General features: G+C 41.9%; 1 protein-coding gene across 3 annotated transcripts in view; it reads right to left on the bottom strand.

Moving 5' to 3' along the window:
* Positions 1–2,750: 2,750 nt before the first annotated feature.
* The window catches only part of lmo4b (LIM domain only 4b), a 59,973-nt gene continuing 44,249 nt past the window's right edge, over positions 2,751–18,474 (bottom strand). For all 3 annotated transcript variants that reach the window (XM_054788838.1, XM_054788839.1, XM_054788837.1), the window contains 3 exons: positions 7,899–7,995; positions 6,586–6,741; positions 2,751–3,478 (listed from right to left, as the gene is read on the bottom strand). In XM_054788838.1, the coding sequence (XP_054644813.1) occupies positions 3,470–3,478; positions 6,586–6,741; positions 7,899–7,995 (262 nt within the window). In that variant the 3' untranslated portion in view covers positions 2,751–3,469. The remainder of the gene's footprint in view (positions 3,479–6,585; positions 6,742–7,898; positions 7,996–18,474) is intronic.

Raw genomic sequence — 18,474 nt, 5'->3', positions numbered from 1 at the left:
GCTGCTAAAAACGACAATCACACACAACAAACCCACTGGAAACGACTTTGGACAACATTTAAAACTCACATGAGAAGATGATTGGGTGTCGCCACTATTTTATATCCATCCATCCATTTTCTATGGCTGTTGTCCTCACTAGGGTTGCCAGGGTATGCTGGAGCCTATCCCAGCTGACTTTGGGCAAGAGGCGGGGTACACCCTGGACTGGTTGCCAGACAATCGCAGGGCACATATACTGTAGACAAACAACCATTCACACTTACAGTCATACAGTACCTATGGACAATTTAGTCTTCAGTTAACCTAACATTATTTTATAGTGGGGTTTTATTTATACTAACGTTAAATATGCTTTGGATAGCATTGCAGCCTCCTTGTACTTTTGCCGCTGAGCGGGTTGGTATGGGTCCTCCATCTTGATTACGCACTTAACAGAGCCACTGAACAGAATACAGATAGCTCTCCTACAGATAGCTTGAATTTAAAATAAAATATAAATAATTAATATAAAATATAATAATTTAATATAAAAAATTCTAGCGAGCCTCACCGGCCAGATCTGCAAAGCCAACTCGCCCTGGTCGGCGAGGCTATCATTCATCAGCTTGCAGGAGAGATTGCATTAATTAATTGACTTTCCTTTTCACTTCACGTGCATAAATGTGCTGTGGAGTGCGTGAGCTTTCCATGTTTTTGACTTGATGGCTTTCTTTATTTATTTATGTTTTTTTTTTTTTTTTATATTGACGGATTTTTCTATTCACGTCTATTACGAAAGCCCCTGTCAACTGCCCTTCTGGGACTTCCCATAAAGCTGAATAGCGGCTTCACTCTATCACGGCTTTTCAAAATAAATAAATTAACAAATTAGGGTTGTTTAATGGTTGACAGCGGCCTATTATAGGTGCTAAAATGTGCATATTTAAGCGGTTTTTTTTACATATCTTTTGCCTAAATTAATCATTTTCAAGCACAAAAATGGATAAAGGCACAAAAATACAAATATAAGGCATTCAGAAGCCACATTTGAATATGTGCAATGATATGTAGTATTGTACACTGGTCACTAGGTGTCAGTAATGTTACATTGATGAGACAATAGCCACTGCAGGAAGTATACACTGTCCAGAAAACTCTCCCAATGCTAACGTGAGTCTATATTATGTGTAATATGTCTTATTTGTTGTTATTATATTATGTCTACTATATTGGGGAGTGTAAAGGTGACTATAGGGGAGTTATTTCATGTCGAGGGATCTAATGTACAAAAAAAAACTTATTTAGAAGGTAAATAGGTTTTCTATGCTCTAACTACGAAAATATTCCATTTATCAATAAGGAATCTGACTGCGCGGAAATTCACTTATCATGCTTAACCAATTGACCGCTACAAACAAGGCATTACTGTATAAGGAAAAGACAAGCGACTTACCATTTTTGGTTAGCTTGTTGCCTGGTAGCAGCTAGCTAGGTTTCAGCCTGTGAAAGAGGGTACGTGATCAAGACGTCACCTTAAACTACCCAGGTTTATTTATTAGTGAAATATACATGGCTACATTGTCCATATCATTATTAACTAATCATTTTGTCATGCCATGTTACATTTTTAAGCGTTGTTTCATTTCACTCACTCACTCAACCTTCTTTCCGTTACATTATTGCAACCAATAAGAGAACAGATCGGTGTCACGAGGTTTCTTGCGACGCGTTTATGTTAACTCGGATTTTTTACTAATAAACAGCAGACCAAACCTCGCAGGGAATGAACAAAATGTACAAACGTTTCACCTGATATGTTAGCCATCAATGGGCAAGTAGCAATGAAGTGGTTTAGTGACTCTAAATAAGTGCTAAGCTCCTCCCTCTCAAAGTGGATCCACTTCTCATGGCGGTCTTGTCCTGTGCAGCCCGGCCTGAGCAGATAACCGTCTGGCCCATTAGCAAGGGGGGCTGCTCCTTTAGACCCATTAGGTCCTGCAAGGACTTCAAACAGCAATTTGTTCTGCAAATAGGCCGTTCAATTTGCGGCTGTCGGAGAGCGAGCGAGTGAGACACCTCCCTCTCGCTCTGCGCCGTAATTGAATTTTCCAAAGGGACGTTTTCCTCCATTTGTGTCAGCCGGCCGGGTGATGAATAGCGAGCGCTGGTGTGAACACAAAGAGGGGATGCATGTTTATCCATCTTCTGGTGGTCCTCATCGTGATGCGGCATGATGGCGGTGAAGGACCAGGATGGACCAGAACCTTCACCATCTCTCTTTAGTTACCATTGTTCAAAAGCCAACAACTATGAAATGTATAGGTACTTGACACTAATGAGTGATCATGTAAGATGATCCAGGAGCAGATTGATTTATTAAGTTGTGGCAACGTATGAGAAAGTTATAATGTATATACTTTTGCTATCAGCACGCAATTATGGTGCGTTGAAGGACAATGCTTGACAAAAAAAGCGTTATTAGTGAAGCATAAAGAAACAGGTAAAAATTGTGGGCCGGTTCATGTATGCTGTACATACTGTATTACCTGTATATAAATTACCAACTAGGGTGAATGAGGTTTTCTGCAGAAAAATAAATATAAATACATTTTTTTATTACCAAATATCTGCAAATTTGCTTGGTAGCAAATGCTGAATAACAAATGTGCTTGGACCCACTGTACATTATTTCCTGTGGGAAAACTCACAGCAGATTGTATTGAAAATCAAAAGGTTCAATGGTGAACTTAATGTAAGAAAATAACTGAAATAGTCCATATTTTTTATTAATTAAATACACCATACTGGAGCAAATGTCTCGGAAAATATCACAAATAAATTTCTCTTTCATTCAGCATTAAAATGTTGGGAGGCTCTACACAACTGGGGGGGGCATCTTCAGTTTGCTCCTGTTGTGGGTGGAGTCAAGAGGAGTGTGGGCGGGATCGGCAAGGTTGGTAGTGTGAAGGGAGTGGACATCAACGACATTAACATGCATACTGTACATACATGGTCATTTTACAAATACACCGAGAGTGTGTGTGTGTGTGACATTGTGCACAAAGAGCCATCTTGTAGACACACCAGCTAAGAAGAAGGGGGGGGGGGGGGAATTCACAATCCCTCCACAATGTCTAATGGCTAAATAAAGCGGGATCACCATGTTGACAATAGAAAACAGAAAAAAAATGACGCAGTCCCCCTCTGGAAATGTCTTTAGGCAAAAAAAAAAAAAAAAAAAATCTCTTGGACCTTGTTAAGTCATCAGTCTCTTCCTCAAGAGTCCTTTTGAGTCGGACTTTGATAGGTCAAGGTCCCGGGTCCGACTGGGACGCAGTAAGTGCAATTATCCACCCATGGAGAGTCTGAAGGCCCGGCGCTTATATTGCTGCCACGGCTGGAAAGATTCCTTCAGGGCGCTGTCTGTGGTGACGATGAGTGAGGGCTAACATGAAGGCACACATCCTGCTTCCTGCGCCGTGTCCGTCTAACACACCTGCAACAAGAGGAGAGGCGTCGTCAGTAAGGGTTTTTTCTTCTTTTTTGCAGTATTGATCATCTGCGCTGTGAGAACCATCTGGTGTCCCATTTCAAGTCTCTTTGGTCTAATTAGGAGGAGGCTCGGTGAGGATGGCGGGAGGCGTTCATGCGGCTGAACACGCGAGTGGAGATAATTACCCACCAGCCCTCAACTTTTACTTTATTTCCCATGATTCCACCGAGCTGATTTACAGGCTGGGCTGGAGTCTGTTAGCACGTTGCTAGCGGGGGCTAATTAAAGTGACTGGTGCTGGGAGGGCGGCGCGGGCCCCCCAGGGGTCAGAGCAGCGTGTGCATGAGAAGCTAGCTTAATAAACGAGCATCAAACACGGAGTCACCGCTCTGACTGCGTCATGTCCGCGCCAAATAAAAGCGGCCGCGGCGGCGGTGGGGACGGCGGCAGGGGCGGTGGCACTGCTGTTGTGTTTATTTAATAATTCTCTCTGCTATAATTAAAGCACCGGGGCCAATATACACATTGCACTTTAGCATCAATAATGCAGCACATTTCACTACAATTGATGTACGCACATAAATAAACAATGAGACCTCGTGTTTACTACGCCCGCCGCCGCCACGCAGCATGAGCGCGGGGGGGCGGGGCAGTGAGGACTTAAACATTTAAAATTAAGCTGCATAATGCAGCCGCTTTCAATTTAGATGCTGTGAGAGCGCCACGAGCTGATTTGTTAAAGAGACCTTAAAAGGCCCGTGACGCGGAGGATTTAGAGGCGCTCTAACGCTACTCCAAAGCACTCAAGGTGAAACGACAACGTAATTCCTCTCAGAGTGCTCCGCTTCGGGAGGCGAACGTGATTACATCTCCTGCAGGCGCAATGAAGAACGAGCGCACCCTTCGTGTATGATTAGGCTTCTGTTTTGCTTTCAATGGCGGCATGGAGATCGGATCAGGAGTCGGTGATGCGCCGCAGCCTGCCGCCGCCTCCCAGGGCTCGGCGGCTTGGCCCAGGTAAGCGCTGAAAGACGTCTATTAACACGTCAGTCGTCGACCGTGGGACAGATGGTGCGTTTGCCCGGGGCCGTCTGCTCAGACAAAAACAAAACAAAAAACAAAAAAAAGAAAGGAGATGTTTGGGCACCGACGTTTAATAGCGATGCTGAGATTCCAGCATGAATGATGGAAGCACGGATCCAACTTCCATCACACGCAAGACACGATTGGGTATCTGCTGCGCGCCTAGCGGTCATGTTGAGCCAAAGACATCAGTGAAAAACATCTTTACATTCCAAGCTTATGATTTTTACCAGCGAGGGCAGGCCCTTTTTATACTGCAAATGTCTGGGCAAAACGTGCACACCGTAAAACTGCCACAACAGAAGCAACATTTAAAAATATCTACATACAGTGGTGTGAAAAAGTGTTTGCCCCCTTGCTGTCTTTTTTTTTTTTTGCATGTTTGTCACACTTAACTTGCATGTTTCAGATCAAACAAATTTAAATATTAGTCATTGCCAACACAACTGAACACAAAATGCAGTTCAAAGTGTAACTTTGTATTATTAAAGGAGAAAAAAAAAGTCCAAAGCTACATGGCTCTGTGTGAAAAAGTGATTTCTCCCTAAACCTAATAATTGGTTGGGTCACCCTTAGCAGCAACAACTGCAATCAAGCGTTTGTGATAACTTAGAATGAATTTTGACCCACTCATCTTTGCAGAATTGTTGTCATTCAGCCACATTGGAGGGTTTTCCAGCATGAAGCGCCTTTTGAAGGTCATGCCACAACATCTCAATAGGATTCAGGTCAGGACTTTGACTAGGCCACTCCAAAGTCTTCATTTTGTTTTTCTTCAGCCACTCAGAGGTGGACTTGCTGGTGTGTTTTGGATCATTGTCCTGCTGCACAACCCAAGGTGGTTTCAGCTTGAGGTTACCAACAGATGGCCGGACATTCTCCTTCAGGATTTTTTGCTAGACAGCAGAATTCATGGTTCCATTTATCACTGCAAGTCTTCACGCAGCCCCAGACCATCACACTACCACTACCATATTTTACAGTTGGTATAGTGTTCCTTTTCTGAAGTTACTTTTATGCCAGATGTAATGGGACAGACACCGTCCAAAAAGTTCAACACACACACACGAGAATTCATGCTGCACTGTTAGCATGACGGACGACAATTCCTCCTCGCTTTCATTGTCCCCTAGCGCACCTCGCCGGCCAGGTCAAGTCGACTCTGCTGCCCTGGCCGGAGAGACCCACTTGCTATCATTCATCAGCTCATGTGAGAAGCAATGGCATTAGTGAATTGACTTTCCATTTGACTTATCTTTATTACACGCAGAAATCTTTGTGGAGTGAGGACGCAAGCCTTGTTTTTTGACTTGATGGATTATTTTGTCTTTCTATTAAAAGTCCCCCTTCAACTGTCCTTCTGGGACTTCCTATGAAAAATGGCAGGAAGACCATCAGACATTTTCTTTAAAGCAGAACAAGGAGTCAAATAATAATGATAATATTAATTTTAAAAGTGTGCTTTCCTTCAAATGAAAGCACGTGGCCTTCAGCATGCATGTTTCCTACAGGACTGCTATCTATTTGGGTTGCAGAGATGACGTAACGTCATCGGTAATTTGCATGATTTGCCCATGATGCATTTGCAAAAAAATGGTGAAAAAAACCCTACATAATTGTTTTTTTCTGTTACTTCTTTGAAAGTTTTTTTTTTTAATGTCACAAAACACAGGCTGCCTGTGGGTGCTCTGAGATGGGGCAGGGGCCCCACAACAGCACTCACTGCTCATTAAGAGCGATATGCGCTTTCATGACTCTCTAAAAGTGTCTTCACTAGATATGTCGTTAGTCGCTTTTTTGAAAGTGAGAATCAAGAGGGTCTGATTACTCGCTAAATATGGTGGCAAAATTTGGCAACACTGGTCCCAACAACAAGGTGACAAAAGTGAGTGTTTGCTCTTGCCGCCTCTGTTGCAGCCGTAAAATTGCCGGGCCAACTTCCTTCCTCCATTTTTTGTTGGTGTGGTTCACACAAAACAGTAACAACTAAAAAAAAAAGACAAAGCCGTTTTTTCGAAGCTTCTCACCTTCTGGTCGGGCAGTAGCGGATTGGTCTGCAGTGAAGTCAAATGGCCGTTGATGAGCGCTGTGGGTCGGTCGTGTTCGCAGAACAGGCTGCCGTTGATGTAGTGGAACCGGTCCCCAGGCACGAGCCGGTTCCGACAGGTAGAACATGTGAAACACTGGGAAAACAGCAGGGGGGGGACAAAAAAATGAAAATCAGGCCCACAGAATTAAGAACACACCTTGAAGCAAACTCTGTGCTACCTTGACTAACGACCTTCAATTTAGGAGACGCTCATTAACCCCGTTAGCGGCTCATGAGGGTTTTCTACTTAAAACGGGTCACCTTCATGCGCAAGTTTTTTCTATGCTAACTACATAAACTCCATGCACTGTTAATGGATGACATCATTGGCAGAAAAATTTAAACTGTTTAACACTTTCCAAATAAGTCCATAAAAAGTTCTGGATACATTTTGCGTAGGCATGTTGGGGTGAGTTATACCTTCAAAGTGATAAAACAAACATCAAGTGGCTCGTATTCCATCCATCCATTTTCTATGCCACTTAGCCCAATTAGGGTCGCGGGGGTATGCTGGAGCCTATCCCAGCTGACTGCAGGCAAGAGGCAGGGTACACCCTGTACTTGTCGCCAGCCAATCGCATGGCACATGTGGTTTGTATTAGTACAGAGAAATAATTCTTTATTTTATTTTCATGTATTTATATAACAAATTTATTTTATTATTTATTAATTTTAATTACAATATTTATTCAATAATAAATGTTATTTTATTTAAATGTATTTATAAAATTTTAGTTTGATTATTTTTATTTTTAATATTGTAATTGATACATTTATTTTGTGATTTATTTAATTTAATAACTTTAATTACAATGTTTATTTATTAATAAATTAAATCTAATGTATTATTGTTTGTTCCATTTTATTACACACACACACATATATATATATATATATATATATATATATATATATATATATATATATACATATACATATATACATATATACATATACATATATATATACATATATATATATATATATATATATATATATATATATATATATATATATATTAGAAAACACAATACACATTTATTATGTTTCATAGCTGTCTGGCCTCCACACACAGTGATGGAAACGTCTGCCTGGTGAGGACCGTACCGAAGTGCACCGCATAGTCCATGCGTCTAAGCTAAACACAAGATCCAACTATCAGAAAGTCCTTTTATTGACATTAACCTTTTGAGTCTTTTAATCCTTTGATTGCCTTGTGTGATTCCCAAGCCTCACAAAAGGAGCGTTTACCTTGAGATGGTAGACGTTGCCCTGCGCCCTCATCACCAGCTCACTGGCGGGGATGGACTGACCACACGCGCTGCAGGCGCCGCTGTTCCCGAATAATCTACAAAAAAAAAAGTTAGCATTTCATTAACACAAACTACGCTGTGTGCATTAGGCAAGATGGCCCACAAGTTCCAGTGATACCCATTAATTAATATGAGCACCATAAACTGTTTTTTTTTTTTTTTTTTTTTAAAGAAAGTCACAAATCCAGAGAATTTTTCAGGTCCTATTGGACACTTTGAGACTAGCACGTATCACTCTTAACGAGCAGCAGGTCCTACGGCACCCTCGCATCTAAAAGCACTCAGGAGCAGGTCGGTCTTGCTTGTGACTAGAGCCCGACCGATATGGGATTTTTGGGGCCAGTGCAGATGCCAATATTGAGGGCTGAAAAAAGCAGATATCCAATATATGAAATGTATATCCTGTAGATGAACATATATTCTTATAATACCCAAAATACACTTCAACACAAAGAAGCAGAAGACTACTAAATTAAAATAACGAACTTTAATTAGTAACACTATCAACATAAGGATATGCATCTTTGTGATTTACTTTTAGGTGTTGCCTCAAATTTGTAGCGTTCTTGGTTTGCTTTGCGGGTGCTGGAGCTCTGGCTAACTTGCACACTGCAGATGTTGCATCTAACGCCTGTTGAGTCTTTTGTGAAGTGCATCCCCACCTTACTCTTCCCCTCTGTTTGTCAAAGGAAAATATAATTTGACACCATAGTTGACCATTTTAAAATAAAAACAAGTGCCTGTATTGGGCTGAAAGTGATAATGCATAGGTTAACATGAGGTTACATTATGTGTTTATAAAAAGGCTTGTTCACGAAAACATCTTACCAATATCAGTCATATTACTAGCTATTGAAAAGTTCCATCTTCAGCCAGTGAGTATTTGCAAACAGGTCAAAAACAAATGCTGAAGCAAACATTAAAAAGTGGGGAAAAAAAGCCGACTACAAACAAAATAAGAAATTATCAAAACATGCATCACGTTACTAGACTTAATACAAGGGACGATTTTATGTAACAACGTAGCTGCTTTCAAAACATGCAATATATAAAATTACAACTGAATACATTACTTGGAAACTTTTCTGAAGTACAGTCAAACCTGTCTGAGCGGCCACCTGTACAGAACGACCACCTGCCTATAGCGGCCACTCACAAATCCCCCGCAGAATATTTACGTGTTATAGACCCTGTGTATAGCAGTCACCTGTCTAACGCGGCCAGCGGCCACCCATTTTGTATCCCTTGGTCAATATCTGACCGCATATAGCGGCCAAAATGCCGACTCAAGCAGAAGCTTCATGCACGAAAAAGTTTCGTTTTTTAAGCAATGAAGCCGTCGTGTGTACACTTTAATTACCAAGTCGTAGTTCGACATAAAAAAGCCGTCTTCTTACTTTGCAATGCCGCCCTGAAAAGATTCAATGACAGCCAAAACGGTAATCTTCCCACTTTGCAAAGCCGTGAATAGATTCTAAAATAGCCAAAACACCTGAATAAAACATCTAAAATATCACTTAACTGCCAACTAATTAGAGATTAGAAGCCCATTCAATAAGAAAGGAGCGATGGTATTGTTAGTTTACGACGATCTTCGCCCCTCCTCCGTACTCAATTGTTCACGCACACACCCATTCATGACTGCTTCACGCATATCCTGTACATACATTCTCGGGCTCGTTCACTAAAATTTTTATTTCTTGCTTTTAAAATCGTGTTTTAGAAAAAAATCAAAGATGGAAATTTGTGACGTTCTGCAGGACAGGAGCGAGCGTTCCCTGTCCTGCGCTCTTATTTGGCGGGCCGTGCCTTCTCTGGGGAGGAAGAGGCAGCCGCTTCATGCCTGGTGGCCGCGCAGCTGCGGTCAATTAACATTTGTGGCGGATAAAAGGCCAGTGCTGTCGAATGTGCAGCGCTGGTTCATTGTTATTGATATTACTAGTTTCCTCACCGGAGCTGTTACCTAGATTTACCTACCTGTTTATGTGTCAACAGAGCCTTTTCCCCTATGTCTCTTGGTTTTGCTCCAGTCTTTTTGTGAATACATGTTAATGTGTGCGCACAAATTCAAAATGGCCACCAACCTGTTTATAGCGGCCACCTGTCTAGAGGGGCCACTTTTGCCGTTTCCCTTCAGTGGCCGCTATAGACAGGTTTGACTGTATTTTAGTAATTAAGACATTAACTTATAAACTGCACTATAAATCCTGCATGGAAATATGAAGTGAAGTGGCACGCTGTGTATATCTGCATACTGTATATTTTTATTTCACTTTAAAACGTTGTATAACAGTCTTAGGATGGTGGACATGTGAAATAACAGTTGCATCTATATCTCACAGGAGAGGCAACTTACACAACCTTAAAACGCTGTAATACGCTCCCTAAAACTTGCATGAAAAAAACTAGAATGTTCTCCTTGACGGGCCCTGAAAGCGTGGCATTAAAGTGTAGTGTTATATTGTTTTACAAAGTCACAGCTTACCATGGTGTAAAAATAAATGAATGAATGAATGAATGAATATATAAATAAATAAATAAAGTAGTTTGTTTCGCCGTTTCTCTCATCTCCACCTGCACCCGAGTGAGTGAGGCAGACAGAGCGGCACCCAGCTGCTCAGTCTCTGGGTGAGAGGGGGCGGGGCCAGGTACTTGAGCAGGAAGCAGTACAGAGACACACACGGGAAGGGATCAACAGAATCTCGATATTGATTCATTGGTGATATGTCATTATCACCCCGCCAATAAATGGGTCAGGCTCTGCTTGTGCCATAAAAAAAAATTAAATTTATATGTCTAAACATATAGAGCTTCATCCATAAACATTACATGCAAGTGTCATGGTCAATGATGCAAATTAGATTGCGAGGTCATCAACCACTCACCGCAAACATATTGCTGTCCTGTGGGAAACAGAGTTCATTATTCTGTCATCTTTAAGGCTTTAAAAATGAAAGAAAGAATCACAGCATCCTCCCACAAATGATGACAACAAGGTAAGGCATAAATCCGCCATTCCTGCAGGCTAATAATGTGTCGGAATAGGAGCGTCCAGGCAGCCGCGTGGGGTTGTGGCCATTAGGACTGTTGAGGGCGCTCCGTCACTGCCGTGTTTCCATTAGAAAGCTGTAGCTAGTGGGCTTGATATATCATGTGCATGGGTTAACCTTTTCAATCATAGTGTCAACACTTTAGATTTGCTTCTACTCATCTCTTTCGTCCCCCCAGCATCAACCCCGCCTCCCCTGGCTGCCTCTTGATAATGAAATGCTTGCTCCGGCTTCCTTTCTATCTTCCTTCTGAGTCCACAATTTAGATTACTTCATCTCAGCGAGCAGCAAACTGAATGAAATTTCGATTTGAGCAGAAAGTAATTTACTGGGATCTGGACCCATTTGTCATCATATCTCACCGGGTGTTTGCTCTATCACTGCACTTTTCCTAAGCAATCAAATAAGAGCGCGGCATCTGACATGCTCCGGCGGGAAGGGTGGGAAAAGAAAGGGGTGATGTGGGTTGCGGGGCGGGGCGGATGGGATCAGATAAAGTTGTTTGGCACGATGAAAAGTGTGCTATGATTTCAGCCTTTTCTGATTCACACACATTCACCGTGCTTTTGCGTGAGAGTAATGAGTTAATTTGAGCCATCACAACCAAAACCCAACCAAATGGACCGTTGGAGGAAGGGGAAAAAGAAAAGCAAAGTGTGTGTGTGTGTTGGGGGAGGGGGGGCTTTCAATAAGACAGCAGCAAATTTAGTCTCTGCGTGATCTGGAAAGGCTCCATCAAAACTCAATTTCAGAAACTAATTAACTGGAGGCTGTGGTGACAACCGTGCCAGCTCGGTGCTTTCACTGGGACAAACATGACGCAAACATGTCGGGTTCGCCACACGTGCACCCCCACCACCACCCACCCGGTCCCCCACCACGCTCCAATAATAAAAGTCCCATTGTGCCCTTCCACCTTCAACTAAAACCACACAAGACACCTTAGAGCTGAGGATTGATGTTGGCTGCATTTACACTTCATGCTACACCAGTCTGGCTTCCTGTCATGTGACACACTTTAGGTATGGATCATGACAATGTAAGCACCAATTCTATATCATTTGATCCAAATCAGGCCTCCATCATGTGTGGCTAAATATGGTGCATTATGGGTACAAAAACTGCTAAATAAATATGGTACAATGTTTACCACAGAACTGCAATCTACTGTACGTGTGGTGGCGGTGTGTTGGGGTGTTGACAAATTTGCATGATGAATTTACAAAAAGTGAGTGAAAAGCAAAACATATGTTTAGATGTTCTTCGTTTTTTTTTAATGTCAAACAAACTGCATTTCGATGGAGTCGCCAACATTGACCCTTCCTGCCACGTCTTCTTATTCTCTGGAAGACCTGGGGCCTTATTTATACAGCTTGTGTACACACAAAACGTGGCGGAAAGTTGCGTACGCCGTTTTCCACGCCAACTATGGTACCTATAAAAAGACAACTGGATATGAGAATGGGCCCATCGCTACGCCACCTTTGTAGTTGGCATACGCACTTTTTGGAGTCATGGCAAAAAGGCGGCGTACATATTAAGTGGTGAGGTGAAATCATATGTTAAAAATAAACACGCAATGGAAGCCAATAAATGGGATAGGCTCCAGCATGCCCCCGTGACCCTAATGAGGATGAAGCGGTATAGAAAATGGATGGAAGCCAATAAAGATATATCCATCACTACATGAAAACATCACGCAGTTATTGACTTAAAACATTTGTGGAAAATGTTGTCATTTGACATGACACAGATAGATATCATTTGTCATTTATCATGAACACCATTACGCACCAGCGTATAGTATCCCGACTAAAAGATACATGAAAAACACAACGCAGCGCTTATTGAATACTTCATTTTATTTTGTAATCATTCTAATATTGTGTTCAATTAATATTAATTACAACAAACATCAGGTTGTCAATGAAATAATTCTAGGGATTAAGACTACAAGACAAAAAGTTTTTCGTTGCATAGTTCAAGTATGTAATCAATAGCAACATTTATTTACCATGCACAGCCTTTATTTGTGTGGACAGTGTCAGGGCCGTGTGGCACAAATGATGGGCTTTTCTTTTGTTGTGCTTTGAAATAACACACCTTAGTTCCTCATAAAATAATTATAATATTTTGATGGTGTTAGTTAGTGTCATCATTAAGTTAAATATTTTTAAACTATCCGTCTGGAATTACAGCAGTTAATTTTCAACATAACTTTATCCCCGTTTTGAGTCATTGCATCCACCTTTAAACGACACAGATTTTGCTCAGTTTATGGTCATCTAAAATGTGGAATCAATTAGGAGCAATGTAGAAACATGCTCACAAAAAAATGGAAATGTGCGCCTTCGTCTTCGGCTTCTCAGCAGCCATGTTTCAGAAGAACCGAGCGAAATGTAATCAAGGGTCATTAAATATGGACGCTGCATTCATGAGCCACTTTGCATTGACCATTTCCGGCAAATTGAAGGCGTGGAGAGGGCGTGACGTGGGCTGGAGCTGCGTCAGTGTGTGCGTACGCCACTTTTTTTGTTTTTTTTAGGTCTGAATATTTTTGTCCATACGCACATGTTGGGTTTCTGGCATATGCTGACTTTTAGTCAGATTTTCGCACAGTTTTATAAGTAAGGCCCCAGGTGCGTTGTAATGTGCTTATTAGCGAGGGCCAACCGATAGCGGCAAATGTATCTGTGGCGGTCTAAATGTGTGGTGGGCTGTCACAAATAAATGAATGTATAGGAAACACTGGTACATTTAAAGGTGCATTAAATATGATACAGTAGAGGTGTATTAAATATGATGTATAGGGGTACACTAACTATAATCCTATAATTTAACCCTCGACAAACTAAACCCCATCGCTTTGACGGCGCCCTCAAAGCCTACGAAGACGCCAAGGAAGGCTCGGGGCCCGTCCCCATCGCCACAGCGTCCTCCACCATTGCCGAAGACACCAACACCGTCGGCCAGCAAACCACTCAGAGACACCTCTATTTTTTTGTTTATGTTTTCTTATAGTAGTGATGTCGTGATATTCGGTAAAGAGACATCTACAGGAACAATTTGTCAAATCCAACCTTGTTTGAGTCATACCTCCATCCAGGTGTTCACAAACTACAGGTAAACCTGTACAATTAAAAAAAAAATAGCAGACATAAAAAGGTATCTGTGTCAGCAAGAAGTTATCAGTACCGATATTAGCTTGAAAAATAAAATTGTGCATCAGGGCTCAAGACCTGAAAAAACTTTTTTTTTTTTTTTTTTTTTTTTTTTTTTTTACTAGAAACACAGTGGCCCCTACCTTAAAATTTTAGGAGGGCAAGCAGAAAATTTAAAAAGGTACATTATAACTCCAATATCGCCCTCTTTCCTTCTTCTTTGGTGCTTGTCTCCTTTCGTCTTCTTTAGGAGTTAATGTGGATGGGCACACCCATTTGCACGTTTACTGTCAACTACTGGGCTGAAGTGTGGAGCACAAGTTTGTCAGCAACAAAATATATTCCATCCATCCATCTTCTATGCCGCTTATCCTCATTAGGGTTGCAGGGGTATGCTGGAGCCTGTCCCAGCTGACTTTGGGTGAGAGGCGGGGTACACCCCGGACTGGTCGCCAGCCAATGGCAGGGCACACATAGACAAACAACCTTTCACTCTCACATTCATACCTATGGACAATTTGGAGTCGCCAATTAACCTAACATGCATGTTTTTGGAATGTGGGAGGAAACCGGAGTACACGGAGAAAACCCACACACGCATGGGGAGAACATGCGTTCATGTGCTCACGTGTCATTAGACACAGGAATCATGTCTGAAGTGAGCAGTTATAATAAATACTAAGATATTCTTTGGTGGGCTACTCAAGGGATCAGATGGCGAGCTACTGCTAGTTCAGGAACTACAGTACCGTGATAGCGTCACTATTTTAAAGCTGGACACACTACGTGTTTATGTTGAACAACTTAAACACACAAATAATGTTTTGAAGACAAGACATAATTATTATAATGGTGACAAGAGAGCAAGGTTGTTATGTGACACTTTAAAAAAAGTAAGTTAGCACAAACCCATGAATGTGACAGCCATCATAGTTTCCCTATGGGGCAAAAACGAGCTCAGAACGAAACGCATTGCTTATTTGTTTTAAACAAAATGTCACTGTGGTAAAAAACAAAAAAACTCACAATTGGCGCCTGTGGACTAGGTAGATAACTATAGCTAGCTAGCTGCTCCCAGAGAGACAGTGGAGCCATGAAAAACAAAGATGGAAGAACAGTCGAACTTCAATACAAGTCAAATGTGAGCGATCACACGCTGGCATCGATAGGTCTAGACTGTGACAAGCTGTCTTCAAGTGACTACACATTTCAGATTATTTTTCATTCTCACGGTAATAATTCCTGGTCAACTGAATACAGAACACATACTTTTATCTGGTCACACATGCACGAGTAGATGAAAGATTCATTCGTAATGTCTCATATTTTAGTCGCAAAATGTGACCATATAGTCGCCGCCTGGAGCCCTGTGCATCCCTAATAAATATGATGTAAAATATGGTACATAAGGATATATTAAATAGGATATAATTTTGGTACATTAGAGGTGCATTCAATATGATGTAAATACGGTACTTTAGAGATGCATTAAGTATGATGTAGATATGGTACATCCAGAATGATACATTAGAGGAACATAGACCAAATGATAATGAATGATATCACATTGAATGTCAGTGTACATAAATCCAAAATTAGCCACTAAATCAGAACAGGGCACTTAAACCTGCAGTGTAAATGCAGCCAAGAGTGTTGGGTGCACAATTAAGTGGTGATCCAGTTTGAACTTGGGCTCTAATGGCCTCCAGTGCCACCCAACTACAGCGCCGCCGTGACATGTGACCGCCAGGACAGTGTAATTAACGTCGAGGGACCCTTTAATTGCAGTGACACATCTGTTTCAGCTTCTTACCCGCCAGAGCCCTTCCTCCACGCCCCCACCTCTCGCTTAGACATAGCAACCGTGTCTCTGCGCGACTTGATGTTGACTGATGTGTTTTCTTATCTGAGCTGCCATCTTGGATTAAATTAAAAGAAGAAAACATTGGGGGCTGTCCGTCGTCTCCAGGTGAAGAAGTATAGTGCTGCCTGTCATCAGTGCCGCCTTTGAGTGAGGTAAAATTACACCCCCCCCCCAAACAATGATTTGTGAAACACAGTCCATTAAAAATGCTTGTGTGCATCAGCAGCCAAAGCACCTTAAAAGCACCAGGCCATATTGAAACTGAAGCGGGGCTTTGCATAATGGCAGGCGGTGCATTAGAGGGAAGCTGGAGGGAGGGGTGAGGCTCTGGTTTGTATATGTGCACGTGTTTTGGGAGTGAAGTGGGGGGTGGGTGGGTTGGGGGTTCGGCCGACGGGTGGATGGTGCAGCCAAATTACACTTGGTTAATTCAGAGTAACAGATCTGGCCCCCGAGTGAGTTGAAGGCCTTGAATTAATTCCGTTATGACAAATCAAGATAAACGTTCCCACTAAATTGCATGCGATTTAATTAATTTCTGAGATCCCGCGTTTGCCTGGCCTAATAGTTCACGTTCTGCCGTGCTGTCACAGTGCTCGAGTGGGCAGGCTTCAAAGTGATATTAAATAACCAACTATTAGATTTACCTCGCACGTTCCATTGGAAAAGTGCCATTTAATTACCTCGGCTTATTCAATTAAGGGAGGGTGAGGGTGGCGGTGGGTGTTCTCCCCGAATCCGGGAGCCACAGGCAAATTAATTCCCTCCCGACCAACGGCCCGGAGGAAGAACGTCCCCAAAGTTTGACACGGCTTGTGGTGATGTTCATGAGCTTTCCTTTGTGGCTGATTGAACATCTGTTTAAAAATGTGCCTTTCATCATCTGACAGACGACACAGTCAATGAGTCTGTCCCTTTAAGATGAGACTAGGAAACACACACACGCACATGCACACACACACACACAGCATCAAATGGCCTTGCAATAATCCCTGTTCTCTATCTGCCTTTCTCTGCCACCGCCCCCCCCCACTCTCTCTCTCTCTCTCTCTCTCTCTCTCTCTCTGTCTCTCAAAAGCCAATTTGGTTAATTAAATGTTTTGTTTGCCGTGCGCCTCTCATTCATTTCGGACACGTCACTGGGAGAGCGGATACAAGCCAGAGACCAGATCTCATTAGATAAAAACCCATCAGGACTAAAGGAAATGGAGGGGGACTATAATTAAAGCTTTTAATTGTGTGGACTCACTGTCAGACCCCGCCCCCACCCCCAAATTTATCTCTGCACAGATCTCATGCTTGCATCAGATGCTGTTAGCTTTCCCTGCTCTCACCACAAGTGGAAAGGTGTGTTCCAACCCCCCCCTTGCTTATCCTACTGACGTTCTAGTGCCATTATGAATGAAGTGCCACCATTGACGCCCCCTCCTCTTCGTGGATGGGGGAGGGTTTACTAATACTCCACTTAAAAATTGTCAGCCACTACAATCTTATGCATGAAAGGACGATATGATTGCAGCTGTTTTGCCAAGGGGTGTCCTAAGTCTGGTTCAGGGGCCATTACAACGACAGTGTTTCCCGTACATCATGTCCGGCGTACGACAGGTCGCCACAAATAAATTTGGACCACCACAAATAGATTTTATCACTACCTGCTCGCTCCGGCTCATAAACACGTTATCATACACCTAGTCTGCCAGAGAATAGAAGACGTAGCTGGGGGGGATCACTGCTGCCAACTTATTTAGCGAGTAATCAAGCGAAGTCTGACACAAAAGCATGTATTGCTCTTCTCAACGAGCAGCGAGTTCATGTCTGTTTTGTTGGCAAAATTTTTAAAAATGACAAAAAAGATGCAACAGAATTCAGTTCATTTGTAGTCCTAAACATCTGTATATATTTATTGCATATTTGTTTTACTTTTCATGTTTTTTAACTCACTTTTTACAAATGCGTCCTGGCCAATTATGCAAATTTGACGTCATTCCTTCTTCAACCTACCACCACAACTAGATTGCAGTCCTGAAGGAAATGCTGAACTAGCTTTTTTATTGAAAAATAAAAATAGCCGCATTGGTATGTTACCAAGGAGGACTTGGACCACCCAGAAAAAATGTTCATGACAAGGATGTCCATACTGAAAAATAAAAAGGAGGCCGGCAGCATTTTGATTATTTTTCAAAGTAGCTAAGATGGAGTATTTCTGGGTTATTTCTCCATTTTGTCAGTATCCAGACAACAACCAAAGGGACAATGATTCAAAATCAGAAATATTGTGATTCATTGTGATTTTAATAAATCAGTGCAGTTTTTGCTAAAAGAGACAGTTCATTTTATGTTCACTGGGTTGTCTGTCTTTTTGTTTGTTTAATTTATTATGCTGTTGGTTGAATTTATTTGATTTAAGAGCGCTTGACATTCCAATTAAATGTTAAATAC

This window comes from Dunckerocampus dactyliophorus, chromosome 10, assembly GCF_027744805.1.
Source record: "Dunckerocampus dactyliophorus isolate RoL2022-P2 chromosome 10, RoL_Ddac_1.1, whole genome shotgun sequence".
Classification (NCBI taxonomy): domain Eukaryota; kingdom Metazoa; phylum Chordata; class Actinopteri; order Syngnathiformes; family Syngnathidae; genus Dunckerocampus; species Dunckerocampus dactyliophorus.
This window is presented reverse-complemented; position numbering and strand designations above follow the sequence as displayed.